At 40.6% G+C, this 26,377-nt stretch overlaps 1 protein-coding gene across 1 annotated transcript in view; it reads right to left on the minus strand.

Annotated features, from left to right (window-relative positions):
• LOC103805612 (inositol 1,4,5-trisphosphate receptor type 2) overlaps window positions 1-26,377 on the minus strand; it is a gene marked incomplete at its 3' end in the record, with an annotated part of 88,032 nt that overhangs the window by 59,095 nt on the left and 2,560 nt on the right. The window contains exons 4-8 of the mRNA XM_009078268.1: window positions 25,351-25,446; window positions 10,999-11,043; window positions 2,187-2,341; window positions 721-820; window positions 412-572 (exon numbers count right to left, since the gene is read on the minus strand). Of these exons, the coding sequence (XP_009076516.1) occupies window positions 412-572; window positions 721-820; window positions 2,187-2,341; window positions 10,999-11,043; window positions 25,351-25,446 (557 nt within the window). The remainder of the gene's footprint in view (window positions 1-411; window positions 573-720; window positions 821-2,186; window positions 2,342-10,998; window positions 11,044-25,350; window positions 25,447-26,377) is intronic.

Here is a 26,377-nt window from a genome sequence, read left to right on the forward strand (position 1 = left end):
GGGCTGTCTACCAAGGCATTAAACAACAACCAGAGGGAAAACAGGATGAAAATACAGGATACTGGATTGATACACAGTATTCAGAGATTAAAAACTCCATACCAGCTGGCCTCAAGGCCCAGGAACAGTAGAAAGAAACTTATACAGCCTAGGAAGGATTTTTATGCTCTGTTATGGGTCCATGAAACAACATGATGGACTCATTAGAGGAATGAAAACATTCTGCCACTAGATAATTTCCCTACTGACACAAGAAACGTTTTCATATATATACACTTTTATATATATATATATACACTCCCAGCACTGAAGTGTCCTCTCCCAATTGCCTCTATGTCCATTACTGTGATGTCACGATGTCATGAGTAACCAAACACCAATTTAGGAGGGAAAAAAATAAAACTCACTAACCTCCTTTCATTCTGGGTTATAGTTCCATTCTCCAGCTTTTTCACAGTTGATGCTAGAACCTTGTTTGCATCATTGGCAAAATCCAAGTCTCTGACCTCAGACAGAGGAACTGATACAATGGCAAAAGCTTCCTTGTCCTCTTTTGTTTGGCATGTCCCAATCTGCAATAGTTTTTGGTTTAATGTTGGTAGGCAATCCTCTTACCTTTATCCTAGTTATTATGCATATTTGATATGTTAGAAGTGAGATCACCAGTAGACAGCTTCAGGAGTGAGTTTGGGATTTCAGCCCCAAGACACATGTGTTTACCTTTAACATCACAGGCCTCTCTTCATCAGTATCTATTGGAATGCTGGTACTAGTGACCCAAGTGTTAGTGCACAAATGCCTCAATCGGACGTAGGAGTTCCTAAAAGAGAACAAAGCAAACAACAGATTAGCTGGATCAGCCCTGAGCTAGAGCAGGCAAGGTGGGATGCCATGCAACACCTGAGACTTGATGGCATGAGTGACAGCAGCCACTTATAATAAAAGGGTGAGGTAGATGTAAAAGATACTGCAGTTCCCTTTTCCCTTGTCTCCATCTTTCTCACCTAGAGCAGAGCTGAACAAGAACAAACAGCATCTTGGGATTATGCAGAATGCTGGTTTTTAAGTATTTATGTAAGCCTAGGAGTAAAATATGCTTTAAAGAAAAAAAAAAATTGAAAAGGAAGGTGTTATAAAATCCCATTTGAATAGAAATACATTTCATTAATAAAACCAATTCTTTTATTATTTTTTTCTGCAGAATAACAAAACCCTTTAAGCTGTCTCAGCACAAAAGCCAGAAACCAAAGCTGACCATGGTTTCACAGCTTCACTATTATGATCTGCAATCATTGACAGTACCAGTTCTCAACTGAAAAATCAAGTGAACAAAGAGCAAACATGAGATCCTTCTAAATGCCTTCCATATGATAATCTCTGGTATTATCAAAAAGCAGAGCTGAGAAATCAATTACAATTTTTACTCTGAATTTTACTTTTTTAATATATTCACTGTGGTCTCCATTCACGCTCTCCCTTTCATGCTGATGGGCTTTGAGTATTCAAGTAAGCAAATTATCTGGCAAAACTTAGCATAGCAAATACACTTCAAAGCCACATGCATCAGTATTTGCAGGTACCCAGCTATAAAATCCACCCTCATAACAACTAACCCCAAGTGCCTGCATGCCCATTCAGTCACAACCAACACCGTGTGACTTATCTAGCCAATCTCAGCTATGCTACACTGCTGAAATTTCAAATATTGACAATTAAAACCCAGATGCCACTTACTGAATTCATTTGAATAGCAAATGCATTCAGTGGCATCATGATCTGTCAGGGAAACAGAAGCCCAGTTCAGCATACATGTTATTTAGTTGGGAACAATCCAGTTAGATCTGTTAGGAGAACAGTTTTTTCAAAGAGTGCACAGAGCTCAGTTCTGTCCTCATATAAATCTGCTCAATATTTAGCCCATTATTTTTCTCTTCACAGACTCTCTTTAAGTGTCACTTGTTTCATCCTTGTAATTATTTTACCCAGTCACAGCAGCAGTATCATGTTTTATACATCCCTTGTTTATCCATGAACACTCCTCAAATTTTAACAGAAGGAGAATACTTGCTCATGTTTGATTTTTTTTCTGGTTTACTCACCAGCATAATGCCAGGAAGAAACCCTGTCAATGCAACACTATTTTTTCCCCATTTTTTTCTTTCCTTTTTTTTTTTTAAAAATTTTACCTTGGAACCAGGCAATCAGCTCTCTGAAGAGTGGTGGCATCCAGTTCAAAGAGAGATGCGATGTCATTTCCGTGTGGCACAGAGACCAAAGTATACATAATCTTCTCCCCTGCTTGGCGTTTCTTCTTTGAAGCAGGAAGGTCTCCATCTCTCTGCTGATTAGGCACAAGGGTTATTTGCTTGCATCAGGGCCCATTATAAATCCTCCAATTACCTTGTGGACAAGTAATACATCTGAATTGTAATTATTTGTATTTTTTTTAACCTTCTAGCAAGAATCTTCCATGAATGGCTTTGGAGTGTGTAACACAAAGGATGCACTTTGCCCCAGGCACATGGGGTCTCAGACAGTCATTATAACAACAGCAGGCCACGAGCTACAGAGAGACTGCAGCACTGTATATGTTATTACTTGACACCTACGACTTCAAGAAACCTGCAGCAGATGCAGACCCCTCACTCCCAGCAGATGTAACTACACAGTGCTGGTTTGGAAAGGGCCACAGGTGAAAGAAGAGAATTAATGAAAATTGGATTAAAAGTGAGGAGGGGATTTTAAAAGTCAGTAATTTGCCTAAATCCACTGTTGTTTTATTTAAGTTTGCTTGGTTTTTCTTCTCCTATGGTAGAATCACAGCAGCACACTTTCACAGAATCACGGAACCATTTAGGCTGGAAAAGACCTCCAAGACCATCAAGTCCAACCTCTGACCAATCTCCACCTTGTCAACTAGATCAGGGCACTCTGTGCCACATCCAGTGGTTTATGAACACCTGCAGGAATGGTGACTCCACCACTGCCCTGGGCAGCCCCTTCCAATGCTTAACCACACTTTCCATGACAAAATTATTCCTGATGCCTAACCTGAACCAACCTGGCACAGCTTGAGGCTATGTCCTCTTCTCCTGTCAACACTTTCCAAACAGTAAGAGCCAGAAGTCCAATATAAACTTGCCATGGGTATAGGGACACAAAAGGCACCAGCTAGACTGTATTTCAAATCTTAGCATAGGCTGATAATGCACCAGAGGCTGGATCCAACACAGCTCTGATTCTACTCCCTGCAAGGGGAGAAGTTTGCTCAAGGAGCTTTCATGTGACAGTTATAAAGTTGTGTTGGTGCCTGATTAGGTGCACAAATCTAAGGTGGTGATCTTCCTCCCACCGTCTGCTGGAAGTCCTTGGGAATTACATGACCCAGCACCACTAAGCAGCGTCCTCATCTTTAGCTACCTACATACCTTTGTCTTCACAGACTCCAAATGCCACCTTCCCTAAGCACATATCTTGGCTTGAAAGAGTAATTCAGAGTCTGTGCCTGTATCCACGCAGCAACCAACAGAATTACTGGCATAAGTAAAAGCTGCTCCTCTGGGGTGTTGAGTTACACATATTACAAAGACTAATAACCAATTAAGAGACTGGCAGCCCAGGGCCCTTCATGTACACAAAATATATCACAGAGGGAGAGGAAAAGAGGAATGAAGAAAGCCAAAAGAGAAAAATCAAACCCTGGAAACCTGAAATACTATTACAATGATTTATAATGCACCACTAGGGAAGAGCTATATGAAGCAATGCAAAAGGCTAGGCTGTACTCAGTTTGCATTAGTACCTTGATTAAAACCAAACTGTAAGGGATATTCAAGGGCAAAGCTTTGATTATCCACACTGCCAATTGAGATTAAGCAACAAAATTAAGGATGAATGAAACTATGTAAAAAGGAGCTAGTTATCACTTCATTTCAAGGCACTTTTTGTTACTCCCAAAACATCCATTATTTCATTATCAAGTCTAAAAAATGCCAGCTTTCCATTCCATTACTTCTATCAAGGATAAAGGCAAGAGGAAAAAAAAATAGAAATTTTTCTTAAACTCATCCAGTCATTTGGGTGCTGCCGCTAGTGTTTGAGAGCAAAGCTTGCTGAGAAAAAGGGCAACCATCTCCTGTGTCTTGTACAAGAGTAAACTCATCTGACAGTCCTCACATCCTATCATATCCATGCCCCAAAAATACTAAACAGAACTGCATAAAAAATGACAATGTTTTAATCTAAAAAGAAAGTCCACTTGAACAGAGGGCAAGACAGTGTCTGCAACACTGGTAACTGCAATGTAAAGCTTAGTCGAGCAAAATCAGATATGCACAAGAGCTGTACACTGGTTCCAGACAGGATTCCAAGCACCAATCGCAGAACTCTCCTTGTAACATTATTTTAGGATCTCAGACACACCTCACCACCCCACCAGGACTATGAGCATTAAGCACTAGTTGTAGAAAACCAAAATATAAGAACAAGCGTCCTTCAACAGCTCTGAAAACAAGTTACGTACATGGAGTACAAGAGAAAGCAATACTGTCATTGCATATGAACATAACATGGATTTGTGTTTATGTCTCAAATTTTGTCTGAGTGCACGTGCACATGCCTCTGTGCGTGTGGGAGAGGGAGAATGCACAGACACTTGCACACAGAAAGCTTCTTTTGAGAAATTAAATTTAGCAAGCAGTCATCAGAACTTGCACTTAACCTAGCCATTATTGAATCAGCAGATGAGTCTATGTGAGGATGTGAAAAGAAGTGAAAGTATTGGGCTATTTAAAATTAATGAGACAATGTGATCAGCTCAGGAGAAGCACTGCATTCCTAAGCAGATGAAAACAAGATGACATTTGCTCAGGTAAAAAATTGGTACATGAGCAGATACAGCCAGCAAAACTTGATTCAGCCAAGAGAAAGGAAGGAAAGAACTGCAAAGGAAAAATGCAGAGAGAAGAAAATTCAGCTTGAAGCAGTATGAAGAGAAAGCAAATGGAACAGTTTTAGAGGTATTGGCAATGTGGTCAATGACAGCCAAGGAAAGCACTCCCAAGACTTAAAAAAATATCAAACCAAAACACAAACATTCTTGGAGTACAGAGAAGAAGTGCAAGAACTGTAAGTAAAAAGATTAGCAAACAGTAAGTTCACTGATGGAAAACAAATACAGCTTTGATTGTCCCAAACTATCAGCAAACTAGTAACAGGCTGTTTCAAGTCCAATTAGATAAGGTGAAGGAGGTGGAATCACCTCACTCTTGTTATACACTGGTTAAATCGCTCACAAGGATTAAGGAAATGCACATTCAGCTCCTCTTCTGCCTGGCAGGAGTTGAACCTACACCTTCCAAATGATCTGGTCCAAAACCAGGTGGTACAAAAAGCAGATAAGCCCCCTCAGCCTAAGAGATCCTTAGTGTCCACATGACTAGAGGGCTCTCAGCCCCCCAGCCTCATCCTGCAGCAGCAGAGCACCACTCACACACAGGAGAACACAGCCAGGGCACTGCTCCAGGAGGGGCTTGTCTAGGGAAACATAGGCTGAGTGTTCAGAAGGAGTCCTAGTTACTGAAAACAGTCATTTTGGCGAGGAGTGGAAATACTGATCCAGGCCAACAGCAAAGCCCAGAACCCCTGGACTACCACCACTGATTTGCAGTGAACTATGACTTTAAAAGAAGCTTAAAAAAGCCCCCAAGAATACAGATATACTGCTTGCAATTTGGAGGGCAAATGTAATTGGAGACAAATCCTATATTGTAATCAGTGACAAAATAATCAGGTACAATCAGATTTGTCTTGCAGATAACCCTTCTCCACAGCTCTTATGGAATTTGCAAGTAATTGTTTGCTATCCCAGACCACCATTATTCAGCTTAATTGGATATCCTACCTAGAATTCAGGAGCTTTACATGGAGTTTTGCTTATGAAGGGGCCTTCATTTCAACTGCAGAAAGCGATACAAAAACATGACAGACCTGAAACACCTTTTATTTTAGAAACCCAATCTACAATTCCAATTGGTGAAGACACTTCTGTGGCATAGAGACAGACAAGGATAATGCCCTGCTCCTGAATGAATACATTAAGCTGCACTACAGATTTCAGCAGAAATTAAATTTAATAGCAGCCAGAGTTCTGAAAATGCCTGTTAAATCCAGTGCAACATGGTATCTCAATAGGTTACCCCAGTTTAGGAGGTTCTGACAAAACCAGAATTTTCACAGAGCACTAGTGTGAGCAGAACTCCATAAGGTTAGATGATTTTGAAAAAGTCTGCATGAAAAGAAAATCGAGTAAATTAATGGCCAGCCTTGCTCCTGCATGCTCTGGAGCCCTGGCAGCCAGCACAGCAGTTAGCCTCCTGTAACACCTTCACTGTTGACTCATTTGTGAGTCATCGCATTTTTAGCAGAGACATCACGTTGCAATTCTGTTAGGAGCCAGAGACATTCTGTAAGAAACAATGTATGCATTTTCAGAGCTGATTCAGACCTGTGTGCAACAGCAGAATAATAATAATGTGCTGGCATCCGTGTCTCCCCTGCTCCCCCAGCCTCTCCAGTGGTCTGACTGCTGGCTTTATGTAAGCAGAGAGGCTGCCATTTTAAAGATGATGATTCTTTTCTTTTCTATTTCAATGTTTTTCAGACTGTTTATTGCCAGGTTAATTCCTAACCAGGCCTTTAAAAAAACCCAACAAATTCCCCAGGACTATTCGACTTGTTTAAACTTCATTGCCTGTCTTCCACATTAAAAAATTTTAATTAAAAATAAGTTGCTGGAAGGTAAAATAAAATAAAATGAAATAAAATAAAATCAATTTACAGTGCGTAGAAGAAAAAAAATCTCCTGTCTTTTCAGCAAGAAAGAATAGTTCGAATTGCAGAAAGTTGGGAATTCATAATGATAGACAGAAGTCCAAGGAGATACATCAAATTGCACCTAGAAGCCCATGGTAGAACTTCCCAACTTCTTTACAAGGAAAGTAAATGCATACAAGTCTTAATCCTAAAAAAAAACTCAACAGCAAAAGGCAGATTGGGACTTATTAGAATAAACACTTGCATGAAAATGCAGACAAAAGGAGTTAAGGTACCTATCCAAAGACAGCCTTTAACACAGAGGCACTAACAAATGCCAAGTTTCCAGCTGTTCTTGACATTTCCCCAATGTTTGAAGCATTCTTCTGGATGCTGTACATTTCTATCATTAGAAATAACAGATTACTTTGCAGCATAAAACACACCAATTTTGGATTTAATGGAGGCTGTAACACAGAGCACTGCATTTTGATGCACCACACACCACAATCTCCTAGACTTCAAGAGCTGAAGAAGCCTTTTTTTTATAAGACCCTTAAATCGCAGAAAGAACTTCCCACTTAAAAATAAAAGTCTTCTGGAGCTTAGATGTGAGAATATTAATCAACTCATTGCAAGGCCAAATTTTACCAGAAATAAAAGCAGTGCTTCACAAGACAATTTGACTGGATTGTCAAGAAGAAGCTCATAAATGAGCAATGAGCTGCAGTCCAAACGTACCTTTAATGCCTGGGAACAAAAGTCCTAGTGACTTCCAGTAATATTTATGTTCTCCAGAGCCAAATCCCCTTCAGACTCTTGAGTCACTTAAGGCAAGGCAGAAAAGATGCACTTAGGCAGAACCTAGGTATCTATGCCCTCTACTGCACCATGGAAAATCCTTCTCCATTGCTGCTTCCTAAAATTCAGTTGCCTGAGCAACTGTGATCAGGACTTGTAAACCAGGCAGTGAACATGCACAAGAAGCCCTATTGCATGTTTAGGAGTTAAGGGTTGGCACAGAATGCACAGATGGCTGTCCTGCCTTTAAAACCCAGGCAACAGATTAGAAGCTGGTACCCTTTCACCCAACAGACTAGCAGAGAAAAGAAAAACACAGCATCAGAGAACCACAAAATGGGTCAGGTTGGAAGGGATCACCGTGAGTCACCTAGTCCAACCCCTCTACTTAAGCAGGGTCATCCCATGGCAGAGGATTGTGTCCAGACAGTCCTGGAACACCTCCAGTGAGGGAGACTCCACACCTTCTCTGGGCAATCTGTTCCAGTGCTCAGTCACCCAGACAGTAAAGAAGTTCTTCTTCATGTTCAGGTGGAACTTCCTGTGCATCAGTTTCTGCTCATGCTCATTGCCCCTTGTCCTGTTGTTCAGCACCACTAAGCAGAGTCTGTCTCCGTCCTCTGCCACCTCCCTTCAGATACTGATAGACATTAATGAGGTCCCTCTCGGTTTTCACTTCTTGAGGCCAAGCAGGCCCAGCTCCCTCAGCCTTCCCTTGTAAGAGAGATGTTCCAGGCCCTTAATCATCTTTGCTGCCCTCCGCTGGACCTGCTTCAGGAGCTCCATGTCTCTCTTGTACTGAGGAGCCCAGCATCGGGCACAGCACTCCAGATATGCCTCACTGGGACAGAGCAGAGGAGCAGAATCAACTCCCTCGACCAGCTGGTAATGCTCTTCCTAATGCACCCCACGATACCACTGGCCTTTTTGGCCACAAGTGCACAGGCTACAGTTACAGTTTCTTCCTTCAGTTCACAGGAGTCAAGCATGCATCTCCCATTTCCCTACTACTCACTCTTCAGATTTGCTGGGGTGGGTCAACTTCCACCTCCCTCTCTAGAGAAGATTTACTTCAAGGGCAGAATTTCAAAATTAATTGCTTCAAAAGATGAAAAAGAAGATGCCTTTGCAGTGAACCAGTTAGGCAGTCACCTGGCAGAGGTGGAAACCTGGGAGCAAGGAAAGCATGTGTTCTCCAGGTTATGCACTATTCCATATAAGACTGACATAGCTGACCCTTAAAAACTCCAAATACTACACGATTCTTGTATGTTTGAGGGATAATTCAAAACACTGCATCATCGTAACATGAAATACTTTCCTGTACAGGGATATGAAGCTTCTCTGCTCAGTTGCTCAAGGCCAGAATGAAGGCTTAAAATAGCCATTGCTGACTCATAGCATTTCCAAGACTATAAAGGGGTGAAGGATCCAAAGGGATTTTTACCATGCTAAAATTGCCTGTAGGCTTGGATTTACATGGAGGTATTACCAAAAATTGCTAGAAGTTCTTTCACAAAACATTTTTCACAAGAAAGTGCTAACTGTATGAATTAACATTTCCACAGAGACATCAGTTTTGATCACCAATCAGCTTTGATTAATTTTTTATTGGAAGTATTTCTCTACTGTGATTTATCTGGTCTGTTTTTCTAGTTGAAACCAATATCCAGGAGGAATAAACCAAACTGTTAGAGAAGTCATCTTTAACATTCATGTTCAGATAACTCTTGTGCTTCCTTCTTCCGGTCCAGGGAATATTTAACTATTTAGATGAATTGAAATGGCTACAACTAGAAACGCAATTCTATATCTAAATAAGCACATTGTGGTATAATTGGATTGGATCCTCAGTGACAAGGGCCTAACAGCTACATTTGCATAGGTCATTCTCCAGACTAGCTGTAGTCTGGTTTTCTAGGCTGGGCACCCAAGGAGCTGGTACGCAGGTTGGAGCACATTTCAGGGGTGTGTACATCTTTCATCCAACAGAATACAATGCTCCAACATTGCTCTGCAAAGTGAAGTGGAGTGTCTTAAATAGGGTATAATCTGGACATTTGCCTCAGAAGTGCCATCATGATGTTTACTACAATGTTAATGCAGATGTACATCTATGAGATGAGCTCTAATGTCCACAGAGCAAGAGTATGAAGTCAAGCACTTCCAGACAAGCATCCTACCCACTGGGGTGTTCTGGAACTGATCTCAATTTCCATTTGAAAGCTCCAAAGGCTTCAAGTGTCACTCCATTACAAAACAGAAACAACTGGAGGAACTTCTGTGCTTTCATGAGAGAGAATTCTCATTTCTCTACACAGATTATCTGTATTGCTATATTAACACCAATACCAAGTACCAGTGAAGATGGAAAAACCAGTGTTGTCAACTCCTACAAAAGTATCCATTTTTATTAAAATTGCAGCCCTCAAGGCGTGTGATTATGTAAGAATCTTGGGTTGCATTTAATGAAAAATAAAAAAAAATTTCCCCATGCAGAGAAAAACTTCAAAATGTGTCCTCTTAAAGAACAAAAGCCAGAAGGCAAGCAGAAAGAAATTACACTGAATTTTTTCAAAGAAGATCCTGGCATTTTCGGGGCAATCTCATGAATTTGATGGAGGAATGATTCTTTCTTGAAGTATTTGTTGTCTTAGTAGCAGTAAAGACTCCCCCAAGGTCTTAACTCCACTTCCTTCACATGGTAGAAACTACAACATGTCTGACCTTGCCTCGTTAGTTAGAATTAGCCAGCCTGCTCTTGATATTGCACCAGGCAAAGGCTGTTGCCTCCTCAAAACCTATCCACACTGCAGCAAGGAGAACTTGGATCCTTGCAAAGATGTCCTGCTAGAGTTGCCTGAAGCGTGGCAGGGCTCAGACTCCTGCTTGCACATGTTCAACACAGGCAATAAAAAGAGCCTCAGCACGTTCTTAGATTTAGATTCCCACTTGACTGACAAACATGCCCCAAGGGAGGGTGTCCACTAGCAGAGCCTCCAAATTGGTACTGGCACCTAAGTAACCGAACTTGCACATCCCTGATTTCCTTGCTAAAGAGGGTACTGGGTTTTGCCATGAAGTAATACATCTGAGCTGAGAAGAATAAATACATTTCATATCTGCAGTCGCCAAGCAGAACAACTTCCAACTAACACCAACTTGATGCAGAATTTGAATAAGTTTCCTATCATTTGCCTTATGCAAGGGAAAACTTTCTGCAACACCAGTTCTGAGTTGTACCCTAGCTTACGCAGGATATGGAAAACAGTTCCAGCAGCCATAACATCTAAGTAAATGGAAAGCCATGAAGGGCTTCCATATGCCAGGCTGCACTGGGTTAAGGATTTCCCAGATTATATGCAACATGTAAATTCCACTTACCAGAGCTTTTCCTTCATTATTACCTTCTGGATAGTGTGGGTTAAGCTGGAAAAAGAAAAGAAGTCAAATACTATCTTGATAGATTTTAGACATTTCATAACTGGGGAAGAGGGTTTGGTTCAGTTCTGTGTTATGCATCCAGCCTGCAAAGGGATAGTGGAGCATTTCAAAGCAGTGTGAGAAGGAGTGTATAAGAATTACTGATTCAATTTCTGACTGATTTAACTGGCTATATCCTCACTTCAAAAAGTGCATCTTTCAATCAAGCCTGCTAACTCAAGAGAGGAATCTCAAATAACCAAACCCCAAAAGAATGATGAAGAAAGCAGATAGTTACTATTCCAAACACAGCAAGTTACAGTCACCCACACATATACACACGCAACCACTTCCAGGATTGACCTTGGGCAGATATACTGAGAAAAAACCCTAACATTCTTCATGTCTACTGTGATTTTACAGGAAGACAGTGAACTCAGAATTAACACATCTTTGAAACAGGAATAACAATGCCACTACAGACAGCTGCTTAATTACACTGTGGTTCTGTTTAACCATTATTAATGGGGATAATATTTTCTATGTCATACCAGGATGATCAAGCATTAATTAATAGCTAAAGTAGTATGAGAAGCTCGGGTGAGAGACACTATATAATAATAAGTGTAAAGTATTACTATTTAACAGCATTTAATATGAGTTTGCTTTTGACAAGGGAAATCTGTAGACTGTAAGATGAGGGATTATGTAGGCAGACATACTCTCAGATAAACAAAAACACATACACCCCCTCACTTGCTGCACACTAAACCTTTCAAGATTTGACTTACATACAGAAAAAATTTTGCCTCAGCATTTAGCACATTCCCTGACACAGGATATGCCATCAAAGCATTGAAAATGCTGGAGTCAAATTATTAGTTATATCAGGCAATTTAGTTCTTAAGCAACCACTATGTATATATGTCTTACAGATAAGTACAGTCATTTTCTTGGCTTGAATTTGGCATTCCCACTGTGGAAGAGCCAGAAGTGACTTGCACATGGCAAGGTGAGCAAATCCCAGCAAAATTTTTCAGTATCACGTCATCATACATCTAACATTGCACAGACAACTACTGCAAAAAGAACTTTTCATTAAGTTTATAATGTTATAATATATATATAATTATGACTTATATCGCTTTACCCATCCCCAAAATAAAATTTAAAAAAAAAATCCAGCTCCTGTCTACATCATGAGCCTGCAGAAAGGAGGAAAACTTTTAGATATTTCTAAATTGCTAAAAATGTCCTGGGGTGCATCAGGCAAGGCATTGCCAGCTGGTCAAGGGAGGTGATTGTCCCACTCTGCTCTGTGCTGGAGTCGTCTCACCTTGAATATTGTGCATAGTTTTGGGCACCACAGTATAAGAAAGATATTAGTTATGAGAGAGATTTCAAAGGAGGGCAACAGAGATGGTGAAGGTCCTTGAGGGGAAGCCATAGGAGGAGCTGCTGAGGTCACTTGGTCTGTTCAGCCTGGAGAAGAGGCTGAGGGGAGACCACCTCATTGCACAACCTCCTCATGAAAGGAAGTGGAAGAGCAGCACTGATGTCTTCCCTCTGGCAACCAGTGACAGAACCTGAGGGAATGGTCTGAAGTTGTGTCAGGGTAGGTTTAGGTCAGATATTAGGAAAAGGTTCTTCCCCCAGAGGGTGTTTGGGCACTGGAACAGTTTCCCAGGGCAGTAGTCACATCCCCAAGCCTGACAGAGCTCAAGGAGCGTTTGGACAATGCTCTCAGGCACATGGTATGATTCTTGGGACTGTGCTGTGCAGGACCAGGAGTTGGACTCGATGATTCTCATGGGTCTGTTCCAACTCTGAATATCCTGTGATTCTTCTTTCCTCATTTCAGTATTTGCATTAGCCACTGTGTTACCATCACAAATCTAATTTAGAGAACCTGTTTTCCTCCCTACGTCAACACCTATCCCAGATCTTGATTTCACTCCTCCATGACATTCTGACACAGTCCCTTAGTTCCAAGTCCCACCTGCTTCTGCTATACAGCAACAGGAATGGGAGATGTACACTGAACTACATACAGTTAAAAGTTATACATATATGTAACTGTTTTCATATAGATTCGGTCTTTTTATAATTTCTCACACTTCTTTCAGCATTGCATTTGTTCACTTGACACCTTAAAATAATTCTAGTTGCCTATTTTAACAGCCAGGCTGAGCTCTCTACCTTTAGCCTTCCTATAAGAACAGAATAAATTATCAGGCAGTGCTCCCTACTCACAGTCACACACCGTGGCCTTTCTGCACAGGTGCAGAGAAGGTACAGAAAGGCTAAATTCTATCCTGCCTTCAGATATTGCTGGTTGTAAGCAAGCAAGAAAAAGTCTAGATCATCTCAGGTTTGTCACTAGACTCAATACAGAGAACTGTGCACTGAAGACTAGATCTTCAAACAGAATAAACCTACAGGGTTTCATTGAAGGGCTCAAGTGTATACAGTTGTCTACCCAGTATGAACTGGGTCTTGAATTCTGATATCCTTCAGCTGTTTGCTTTCAACATAACTATGATTTTTAAAAGAAATACAGCAACAACAGCAGAAACTAGAAAAATCTCCCTCCCACGCCACTTCTTGCCTACTTTACAAAAATGACTGAACAGATTGCCCTCAAATTCCAAAATAGTTCACTTGTGGACTGAGGGTGAGGGAGACAGAAGGCTCAAATTAAAAATGAAGTGCATCCTTAATGATGGTTTTTCTTGCCCCACTGTTACAGAAATAATAAAACTAAAAATATGTTGTTTAGAGAAAGTTTTGAGATGCTGACGTTCAACCATGAACATGATGGAACAGTTTTAGGTCTGACATCCAAGGCCTCATTTTCAGCTGTGCTGGGCAGTTGTTGCTTTCATTTTCATTTCAGCTGAGGTTGTACGTGGTGAGGATTTCTGAAAAACAGACTATTAGCTGTTTTCCCATGCTACATTCTCCAGGAAGAGAGGACATAAATCATGAAGTGTTGTATGTCATATTACACCTGTTCTAAGTTCTTTTCAATATCCAAGTACAGAATGACCTAAGGACATAGTGACAGTCTTAACACTCAAAAATCTATTGTTTTTTTCTGATTTATGTAAGATCAATTCCACATTCTTCAATAAGCCTCCAAATCAAAAGAATTATCAAAAGTAACAACATTAGTATTTTTTTCCTTGATGCTAATGAAGTCAAGCAAAATTTTTGCAGGTGTTTAGAAAGTAAGAATACTGTGCAAAAATGGGCCCCATTAAAGCTCAACAGTCTTCCAGCTTTTTTCTGTCTTTGGATGTGCTAAAGTTGCAATTTACTGAAGTGCAGCTGAAATACAGTACTCTATATTATTGCAAAATGCCACTGGAAGGTGCCTGAAGTCAATATGCAGTAAGAACATGATGCATTGCAAACTGCAGAGCTTAAGCAAGTGTGATTGTATAAACCATTATTGTAATAGTTTCATTATATGTTATTTTTTTTAGAGTATATCTCCAACAGCTTCTTTTTCAGTGCAGAATAACCCACAAATCCTAATCCTCTGCTGCTTATTTTTCAACAAGCCTTGGCACAGCCATTTTATACCTTTCCATGGATGGGAGAGAAAAAGGTACCACAAAATGAAAGTTCAGCTTCCTCATGACTGAAAACTAAACAACATCAAAGACACTGAAAGTCATGTCATGTTTATGGCCATAAGGACACACAACCTGAGTAAATGGCAATCGCTGTATGGTGGTAAGGAAGGTGTGGTCTACATCAAGGAACACAGGCTGCATTAGCAGAGAACAACTAAGGAAGGCCAAATGAGAATTCACATCAGTGAAGTGGTGAACTGGTCACCTAACAGTGGTCATGCTTGTCCTTCACCATCACATAGGACAGCTCTATTGTGAGGATTTTGCAGCTGGGCAAGGCTAAGGTAATCAGCTCTTAGCTTCAGTGACAATGATTTATGACACCACAGACACTTCACCTTTTTCAGCTGCTTGTACATATGAACTCAGACTCAACTCTACACATCCTCCAGCCTACACAAAATTTTCTGAACTCCGGAAAATGAGGCTACCATATCCACTTTTCTTTCATATCACAGCACCATGGAAGACATCACAGTTCTACACACATGGGCTAACAGTGCACACTGACTTAGGTGCTGCATGAGCTTTTCCTTGTGCAGCTGAAGTACCACTGTACCTGCAAATGCAATTTGCACAATATATTTCACAGGAGGTATCTGGGACCACAACTCACCTTGCAATCTGAATCTGCTGGGGAGAAGAGAGCAAACTTGTTCACACACAAGGGCAGTCAGTACCATGGGAAAACCACAACCACCTCACAAGATCATATTTTTGAACACTAAAACCATTGACGATTTTGGCATTTATAGAAAGATTTTCAACTATGGAAAAGATAACACATTCTTTTAAATATCAACTTACATAGTATTTACTCACACACTTCTGTAAGAAGCCAAATTCCCAACTTGTGACCTACACAGGGTGTGTGAGAGAGCCTGAAGGTCAGGGTCAGCAATGCAGATGGTCCTACTGGGTATAAAATTTGATGCCTCTTGGACAGATATCAGGCTCAGCCTTTATACACAGTGGTATATAAAAAGAATGCATACAAATACCAATATACACTGTGGGAGCACCAGAAGGCCCCCAGCAGAAAGCATGTGTGACAGCCATGTAATAGAAGGCAGCTCTTACAGATGGAAAACTGAGTTATAGACAAAGTCTTTAACTATTTCTGGTTCTGAATTCTTGCCTAGTGCCTTCATGATGTGATAATCCTCCTGCAAAGTTGGCATAGAAGGAATTTCCTGAGCCTCTACTACTGTGCAGAACATTGCCTCACTAATAGGTTACTCCTGGCTTTAATTTTACTTTCCATCTTCACGTAGTAAGATATGCTTTACAGTTCAACAACTGTGAACAAACAGTTTGGATTTTCACATTTACATTGAATGCTGCTTTCTTGGAGGAATGCATGGAAAATACCCAAACAGGCTATTTTTGGACTCTCAATTAAGAAGGAGAGAGAGGAGTTTGGGGAAAGAAACACCCATGCTGATTTTAATCAAATTTTGTTGACTAGGTAAAGGATATTTAAAACATCTTATCAGGGGAAGAATTAGATTGCCAAATTTCAGCGAAATGAACATTTTAATGACTTGGTTAAAACCTGCATTTATGAAGGAAACCCTGACAGACAAAGAATAAAAGGATCTAATTTGACACACGCAAACAGTTCCCATTTCACATTTGATAACCAGCCTGTTAACACACAGCCTGTTACCCAGTCAACAAGGGCAAGTGTCTCGGGGGGGGGGGAAAAAAGCCAGCACAGAAGAAAAAAAATCCACTTCTCAACTCTTTCATCTTCATTAGGCTTTCTTTGTTCTTTGTTAATGTCATACTGATTAGCTTTCGATAAATCCAAAGGACTTTTGCACAATTTCAAAGACTTCAGTGGTATTCAAAGGACTTTTGCCATCTTATTAACTTGCCAAAGAAAGACTGGCTATGACTCTACCTTGATAAACTCCATTCAACCCTGCCACAGCCTTGGCAACAGAGTTCCTGATAATCATCATCCAAGGAAAGTTTAAAAATCTTAAAAGGCCTTTTATTTCAGTATTGTATTTTGCTTATGAGCCATGTCTGAGCAGATCAGATGAGTTTCCAGGGAGCACTGGCAGAGTTGAACCTTTTTGTGTGCTTCAGGCCCCCCAGGCAGCACAGGCAGTGTGAGGTGAACAGGGACAACTGTCACTGCATGGGAGAACTACCTGCTAGTCACAAACACGAATGAGAACCAGCTCTGACACCTTCCTGCCCCTGTTACTCAGCCTCCTTATAAGGAGCAAGGTCATCCTGATGGTGTTTTTATCTGCTGGATAAGCAATGGCAGGCCAGTGCTTCAGCAGGCCTAAATCACCACTGATTTAAAGGTCTCACACCATCTGGAGTAGCTCTATGTTAGGCCCAGAGAGAGTTGTAACTGAGAAATTCCATTGCTCCTACTGGGATCAAGGGCAGAGAACCTGACCACCCACCAGTGCTCAGTCCCACACAGCCATATCCCATTGCACCTAGGAAGCCAAAAGAAAGAAAAATATCTGAGAGATCCTTCAGTCTAACCTGAATATTAGGCCATAACCTCGGTTTGAGCTTCAGCAGCTCCATGCCAACCTGTGCTATAGGAAAGTGAACCCTCATCTCTTTAAGAGTTATGTTCCAAATATTAACAACTCATATGCCTTTCAGTGGTCCTCACAGAAATAACTAGGGATGACTGAATTAGACATGACTGACATTTCTACTGTTAAAAGAAAAACAAACAAGAGACACAGGCACACAAAACCCCAACAAGAATAAAAAACAAATGAGGGAAGTTCTTGCAAACCTCCATTAAGCATCACAAATAAAGAGGCATAAATATAATTGAATAAAAGCTTCTCAAGTAATCTTAAAATAATAAACAAATGAAAAAATGCACTAAAGAACTGACCACATGTCTCTTTTGGAACACAGCAAAATGCAATAGCAGAAGATGCTGCATTATTAACAGCAGCAGTAGTCTTTATAATCACTAAATGACAATAAATGCTGCATTAATGGCTTCACACTTCCTTCCTCCTAAAGCCTATATGTAAACAAACACGGCCCAAATGCAGCCAACTTCATGCAGGACTGAAAAAGCTCAACACATTCTCACAGATTGCTACTGCAAAACTAGTTGGCTACAGGGAAAATATCCTTCCTCTGAGATCCAAATTTATGAGGGCATTTGCACACACCCAGGTGCAAATGTTGTTCCTAACTTCCACCAAAGCCAAGAAAAGTCAGGTCAAGAAATTTAGCTGCATACTCAGGATTCTTTAAAACCTTGGAAAAAAAGCTCTGGGTTCTGCTAAATGGGAAGCTTCTACCTCTGTCACTTTAAAAAGCTCCATCCAAGTCTGTGGAACAGGTCAGACTGGCTCTGTAAATCAGTAATCCATCCTCCTCCTCTAGTCTCTGGATGTCTTCCATCTCTTCACGCATAGCTGTAAATTATCCTTCACTCCTTATAGAGATTTAAACAAAACCACACTCCTATGAGACAATGAAAAATAGAAATAAGGCTTACAGTGCTGAGTTCACCCTGTCACCTTGGCAAACCCTCTTTCTTACAAGCACCTTTAATTACCGAGCCCAAGAGATAAAAACTAATCAGGATTCTGTATTAACATTTAATGAAAAGACTGGGAATAAGCGGCTCCAATAGAAGATTCTGAAGCAATCTCCAGGTAAGGAGGTCCCGCAGTACCAACACATTAAATGTGTGAGCAGATGCGTGAAGGTCTGGGTGGATGCTGCCATCTCCTGGTACCTTCTCCGGTTGGCAAACTGTTCTCGAGCAAAAGGTTACCTGCACATCTCAGTTCAACAGGGCCATTTTTATCCAGTTATTTGCCACGCTGTTTTAAAGGCAGGAGGAACCACAGAGCACTTAACACTACGCTCTCCTTCTATGCGTGAGCTGCATGACCAGTGGATGAGTACATTTTCCTGCAAGAGCTTGCTTCCATGTCACCCCAAAATATAACATTTGAGAACATTTGTCCATGTTTGCTTCCTAAACACAAAAAATTCTCTGTCACTAGTCCAGTTTCCAAAAGCTGGATAATAAAAAGCCTAATTTATGGGTTTCAAATATTCAATCTCAGCTGCCTTAATACAACATCCTATGAAGGACTCCCTTTTTTCACAGCAGTTTAAGGAGGTGGAAGAAAAGTCCATAAAACTACAAGAAAACTCCTCCAGGGCTCCAGGTTTATCGCCTCAAGTTTAAGACCTGATTTCCCTTTTACATTTATTTTATCTTAGTTAATGCTGAGGATGCTATTACCCATACAATTATGTAATCTTTCTTAAAATCTCATTAAACACTGTTTTCTATTCTTGTGACATTCTTTACCATGTCCTATTCAGTAGTCAGGAGAGGGTTATTTTCTATCAATATTAACTTTAACATGCACTCAGCTATCTTCATCATGATCCAGATCAAGTGATTATTACAATGGGATTAAATTTATTCTGAAAAAGTCTGGCTCTGCCCACCCAGATAAATGCACATTATAACTATATATATCTTATGGCAGGCTAATATTTTTAATGAGAGAATGGTTTGGGTTGGAAGGGACCTTAAAGACCATCTAGTTCCAAACCCCCTGTCATGGACCTAATACTAAGACATAACAGAAATCCATTTAAAAGCAAAGTTTAACAACAATTCTCAATTTAAAGTGATTTCTGTACATAAACTTCTCTGAAAAGAAAGGGGCAATTTTGGGCAATTTTGACAGAAAAGCTAAGCAAGATAATATGGAAAGAAATTATTCAAGACAGACAAGAGAAATATGAGTAACTTGCATGGGCCATTGATTCAAGAGTTCTTAGTGTGGTTTATACCACCACAAGGTGAAGATCAGTTGACAGACCCACAAGGCAAGACCTTTAATGTTGGCTTCAGCAGTTCCTGTTAACCCATGCCAACCACTCATGCCCCTAGTGCCTTAGCTCAGAGAACCTGTTTCAGCACAGACTATTCCCTTTTCCCTATCCCTACACCGTGTGTGCCAACACCACCTCAGGGGCAGCACCTTGTGTAACAGGACTGCAACCAAATACCACTGGGAACACATTTCTGCAAGCCTACACTGCCACTGCAGTGCTCTCACCACTGAACTACAGCCTTGGTGAGTTGGACTGGACTTTCTGTTCAATTCAGAATATTCATATAGTTGTCATTTCATCTCATCTGTATGTAACCCTGTGCTGCTCACCACCTCAGGGGCAGCACCTTGTGTAACAGGACTGCAACCAAATACCACTGGGAACACATTTCTGCAAGCCTACACTGCCACTGCAGTGCTCTCACCACTGAACTACAGCCTTGGTGAGTTGGACTGGACTTTCTGTTCAATTCAGAATATTCATATAGTTGTCATTTCATCTCATCTGTATGTAACCCTGTGCTGCTCAGGCCAACTGGCTTCAATCACTTCTACCTTCAAAAGGAACTCCACTGAGTAGTTAGTGCTAAAATAATCCTAAAGCTAGAAGGATGTTTCATGTGAGATTTTAAGAACAGAGTTTGGAACAAAACTCTGATCAGAGTTGATCCACTTTACAGCTTAAACTCTACCTTTTCAGTCTTGCAGAAAGAAAGCAAACTTTGTAAGAAAGCCAGAGGAGTTTTCCAGTGGGACATGCCTTGGGGATGCACATCAGACTGTTAATTCTGCCCAAGGCAGCCAACCAGTGGACAGCTTTCCTATGTGATTTGTCCTTAACTAGAATATGTGTCATCCCAATCATTTTGCACAAGACATTTATGAAGTATATTCACATGTAAAAATTAAAAGTGACAGTTTTGGAGGATTCAGTCCAAAAATGGGCAAAGATTTCCAGGCGTGACTGCACAAGTGAGAACTGTTAGAGGATGCCCAAGCCCATCTGGGCCACCCTTGACCCCTGAGCACATAAATACTCATGTTCCACTCCACTGACTTCAAAGACAACCCTACTCCCAGAAGATTTACAGAACGAAGGCCTTTGTACAAGCAACAGTTGGGTTTGGTGAATGAAGTACACTACGAGTCACAAAATGTTTTGTTCTGCCATTGTCTCTGAGCTCATTGCCTCAACCTAGCGCACTGTCCAGCCTGTTCTCACTCTTCTTTTTGAGCCAGAAGAACATCAAGGCACGGGTTACCTTTTGGAGCAACATCAGTACTCTGTGCATTGCCTTGGGAAGACACAGTAATAGTCTGAACCTTTGTTTGCAGCCAGAATTTTATAGAAGCAGAGAATGTAAACACTCAGGCTGTCATCTTGTCTGCATTATCTTAATTCACTTAGTAGAGCATAGCTATATATATATATTTGGTGTTAATCACCTCACCAGATTTACTGCTATGTTTTGGCCTTCGAGGTATCTAATAACTCTGATCTGTTCAACTAAGGAAACTGAATTATCACAGATTTTTTCCCTTAGAAATTCTGCACTGTGATTATGTACATGTTCACAATGTCTAGAAGCAACATATGTGATTTGGTACACGTATATTTATTTTGTAATTATTTTAGCCAGATCCATCTCACCTGAGAAGCTGAATGTGAAATGACAGACTTTTTCTGCATCTCTTGTGTGTCCATATATGTATGTGTGGGCACACATATCTCTGTTTAACAGCCTCATGCAGCAAATGTTAATAGTTTCAGCACAAATTATCCAGTTTAGAAATCACAGAACTGGAGCTGCTATCACATGGGGAACAATATTAAAGGTGCATGTTTTGGTTCAGCACCATTGATAAGCTGATATTCAGTTCAAAGAGACTTTTATCTCGGTGATTAGAATATTGAAAATGTTACGTGTGTTCCTGAGAAAGGCACAGCTGTGTGGCCTCAACCTGCAGCATCTGAAAGGCTGTTCAAGTAAACTGCAGCTCACACACACGGATTTGGGTGCATTCTACACGTGGTACATGCACAGAAAAGACTTTTGGGAAAATCTTTGTTACTTTGAAACATTCAGTTTTCACCTAATTTTGCGGCCCCTCTTTATAAATATAAAGCTTTGAAATAACTTGGGTCATTTTGCTGTAACCAGAGCTAAAAAAAGAATCTTCTACAGAACTTCTTCTAAAAGTCTGCTGATTCTGTGAAGATGAGAATAAAACTCAGCAGCCTGGATCTTAGCTGGTAGCTTAGTGTCTAAATCTCCTGCTAAAGATCTAGCTCAGCTCTTTTTGGGTGAAATCAAGCCCTTCTGACACTGACAGCAGAACTCCTACTGTCTCCAAAAAAGACAATTTCTCTTTCTAATTTTTCAGCTGAGTATTTGATTCTACTTTCTTGGGAATGTCTGAGTCTGTGGCTTAAGGTTTCCACATGTCAGACATCATTACCACATAAGCAGATTTCCAGTGTCCCAGCTCTTACCACCAAATATGAAACTTTTTGTTCAGCATATCCCTTCTGTGTCTTAGTAACTGTGTGAGAGCATATATTGCATCTGATGTGTCAGACCATGTCCCCAGGACATGCACAACAACAATGCAGCTATGTGCCGTTGCCAAATGTCTTCCACTGTGACTCCTTTAGCAGTGGCTCTTCCAGGATGGCTCACCTTCAGCCTAGAGTCTGGTAGAAGGGCATATGTTCCTTTAAGGTATTAGTAAATCTTAAAGAACTTCAAAGCATAGTAATTAAAATTAGGCTAAATAATGTCAAGTGGAAAGAGGATTAAAGGAAATGCTACTACTTGGGACTGTGTCAGAAGTCAGAGGTATCAGAGGTCTTTGAAGGGCAACAAAAGTTGGACAACTGATTGTAATTCTAAGGAGCATGGAATTTACAATTTACATATCCTGACTTCATTCTCTCAAGCTTATAAGAATTAGATTTTTATAAGTACTCACCTATATGTTTTGTTTATTGAACAAGTCTATTGCCTTACCTTTTTTGTTTTTCATCAGTTTTAAATTCCTGAATTCTCTGAGGGAAATAGTCTTCAATTTTCTTCTCCCCATATCATCCCCTAGCCATAACAAGCTGCAGTGGCATCCCTTCACAACCTGGCTCAGCAGTGACCCACCAAGCCCCAAACCAGACTGACCAGCTACATCTGGCACAGGAAGTCTCACAGGAGAAGAGAAGGCAGAGCACTACTCACACAAGGTACGAGCCTAACTGCAGAGGAGCAAACAGAGACACCAGGTGAAGGACACTTCTGCTCATTGTCTGAAACTTGACCCACGTGAGATTCCACTGTGGAAGTCTCCATGGCACACAACAAGTTGATTTAAGGGAAGATCAAGCAAGAAAAAGATGGTCATAAACAGTGATCACCCCAGATTTACAACAGCTCAAACTGTGATGGAAGTTGTGTCACTAGCCAACAACAGAATGCTGAAAAGATTTGTGAATTTGTTCCTGTGTTTGTACTTATTATTCCACTTTAGATATCTTTATCATGGAAGCTTAAACAAAATCAGGTCATGGCAATGTGTGACGCTGATGATAATCTATACCATGAGTAATCTCCCTGTGCTGCAGGAGCACAGATAAGTGTTCAGTAAGCTTTGCCCAATTGATTCAAAGTTAGGTCACGCACATTAGGTGTCTGCCTGCCTGTTCATAAATCTTTGACATGTCTGGCTGGCTGGTGTGTTGTGCCTGACATATGAACTGTGTAAAATACAGTTCCCAGATTTTTATTACAGCAGTACCTTTAATATCTCCACCAGCAGGTATTTTACACTTCACAGATACAGTCGCTAATGCTGCTCTCAGGTCACAGCATATCACCTCTATTCAACCCAAAAGTTCTTCCAGCTCTCACTCTACTCTGCAATTGAACTCTCCATACTACAAGTCTTCCAGATGGGAATTTTCTTTCCAGAGACAGAAAGGACCTAAGCTCGGGTTCACCATTCAGTGTAGTGTGCACCACTTCACCTGAAGATTTTTCTCCTGATAATCCCTGAGCCAGATCACCTGATATGGTGGAAGAAGGAAGCTCAGAGCACTCGATGCTTTTCCCACTCTCCATCAGCTTAGCTAGTCTGAGTAAAATCCTTCTACTAGGAGCATCTCTCACTGCAAGCAGAAAGGAAAATACTCCCAGTCAGAGGTGGGAGAACTGGTTACCTCTTGAAAATGAGCTACTATTAGCCAATATTACCAACACAAAAAGCCAGCTGGCTCCAGCCAAGCCATAGCATTGCTGCAGCATGGAGGCTGCACTGCAGAGCAGCACAGCTAAGGGATGTTGGCCCACTGCCTTTAAAGGGGTGATGCTCTTCATCACTCAGACCTCTCAGGCTTCTAACTTACACTGCATCAAAACCTATGAACCATATCACATTCAGCCTTAGGTGGGAAATAGTATCAGTGTCTCTCCTGGCAATCCTCTGTTTGCATTTTGACATTGGTTTTGACATAATTAGAAATAAGTAAAGGTCTAATAGCTCTTGTTTGCTCTTACTCTGAAATCCATGCAGGCTGTGACTGGAGCTGGAAAACAAAAGCAGCACCCTGGGAATACTAAGGAGTTGTCTGCATACAGAAGTTACACTGCTGTAAATGAAACTCAAACTGGTTAGCACAAGTCTTTTTTTCAGGGATTCCCTAACATACAGTGATTAAAAACTGGCTCTTGCAGCAAATTTTCACACTCATGCTTCAAAGCTTAAGTCAAAAGAAGTTATCCTGCATAGACCTAACTAAATCAGTGGAAAAACCCCTACGTTTCATTCCATTGATGTAATTTAGACACAGACCAGTGTTAATACAGATTAGATAGGACTTAAAAAGTTCACAGCTTCTTGCAACCATGGAAAAAAATCAAAGGCTGTACCATTTCATAAACTTGGTATTATCTGCTCTATTCCAGCTTGTCAAGAGCCTTATATTATTTTTAAGGACAACTATGGGTCTTAAAAGATATTAAGCTGATCTTTTGGGGATTCACAAATACTATTTTGCCTTAACACAAAGTACCAGATAATAACCAGACAAGTTCCAAGATCTTCCTTCTCCTCTTGGACCTTCTGTTCCAGCAAAAGGGGCAAAGATTTCCTCAGACCTTTCTTTCTTCAAAATTTAGTCACAAGGCAAGAGTGCAATAGCAGAATACTGCAGCCGGCTTATAATCACAATGAACTAGCATGACACTAATATGTGAGTTTGTTTTTCCTCAAGTTCCTACAGAATGCAGAGATGCCTTAGACTCTATGCTGGCTGGCAGAGATCAATACACTGAAATCAGCACCACAGCAGCATTTTTTCAAGAAATCTATAGAGTCTGCAGGGAAAAAAAGACATGGCAATGTCCTGAATTAGAGCAGGTTAGGGTATTTATTGTAGTGCTTGCACGCAGACTTCTCTCAATGAATACCTTGCATTCAGTTCCACTCCAAAAGGTTCACTCTGTATATTGCTGCCTGAGCCAGCAAAGAGTATTTGACTGATCACTACTCCAAGAATCAAGGACAAACAAGAACAGAAAGATAAATGAATCCAAGTATTTTCAGTGTAAATATGGTGGGTCTTTAACAGTGCTGTTTCCCCTGGCTACAGCAACATAGCACTGACACAGCAGTGCACATCCAGTTCTCTCCATTCAGACTTGATGTGAGATCTTTTTGGAGATCCACAGCGAAGATCTACCTATGATGGCAGTTCTGAATTAGCAGGACTTGGTTAGGCAGCACACAAACACGTGTTTACTCGATATTCTTACCTCTGCAGCTAAGTAGTTTCCAGTTGCCAAATGCTTAAATCTAAACAAGCTATTCCACTGTCCTGCTCCTCCCCGACAAGGGTCATGATGGACAACCTGAAAAAAAGAAGTACAGATTTCAAACATGCTCCTCCAAGTCATACTTAGATCACTGACATTTCTTAAAGTTCATTCCAAATGAAAATATGTAAACTACATCATTACAAACAGTCTGCCACAGAGAGGAATTCTGTGCTTACACTAAGCTCACCATAGATAACAGCTACTAACATTTATTTTTTGCCAGGTGCCAGGAAATACTTCTCCTATTATTTTCCATGCTTTCATTAACCTACTCCCTGCAAACATGATGAGCTAAATTTTGCTTTAAAATGACATGGTGTGAATCTGGAGCTCAAGAAAGTAAGTGTAGCTGTTCTACACTACTTAAAAGCAAAACACAAACCATCTTAGAATATTTCACCAATTATATCAGCTCTGTTTCTGACAATGCTAGTGAATTCTGAAAAAAAATAATCATTCAAGTGATAAAATATCCCCATATCATTTGAAATATCCCAGGTTATTTCTTTTCTGCCTTGACTGAGCTGTAGGACATGTGCTTTCTTCAAAGCTAGCAGTGCCTGTCTCTTTCAAGGAGTAATCTCCAATAACTACAAGTGCAACACACTCTATTCCACTCTATTCCAGACAGACCTTAACCAGACAAAAAAATCAACCATTTGCCTGAGGACTCTGTTTTAAACACACAAAGTTTGTTTGTCACACAAGAACTTTTGGGTACAGGAGTTACATTACTGTAATTGCAAGGATTTAAGACATCCCAATTTCCAATGTTTCCTCACTTAAACAAAAATATATTTGTTAGTTGTCTTCTCAAAATCACCTCCATTCACACCCACCACTTTTACTCAGGCTAACTTTAAACAGATGTTGATGTGTTACGTAGGAGAAGAATGGACTCAATGACAGTTGTAAGGTTTCTTGTCAGTCATGGATTTCCATTTTCTGTATTTCACATGAAGTG

This window comes from Acanthisitta chloris, unplaced genomic scaffold, assembly GCF_000695815.1.
Source record: "Acanthisitta chloris isolate BGI_N310 unplaced genomic scaffold, ASM69581v1 scaffold2747, whole genome shotgun sequence".
Lineage (NCBI taxonomy): Eukaryota > Metazoa > Chordata > Aves > Passeriformes > Acanthisittidae > Acanthisitta > Acanthisitta chloris.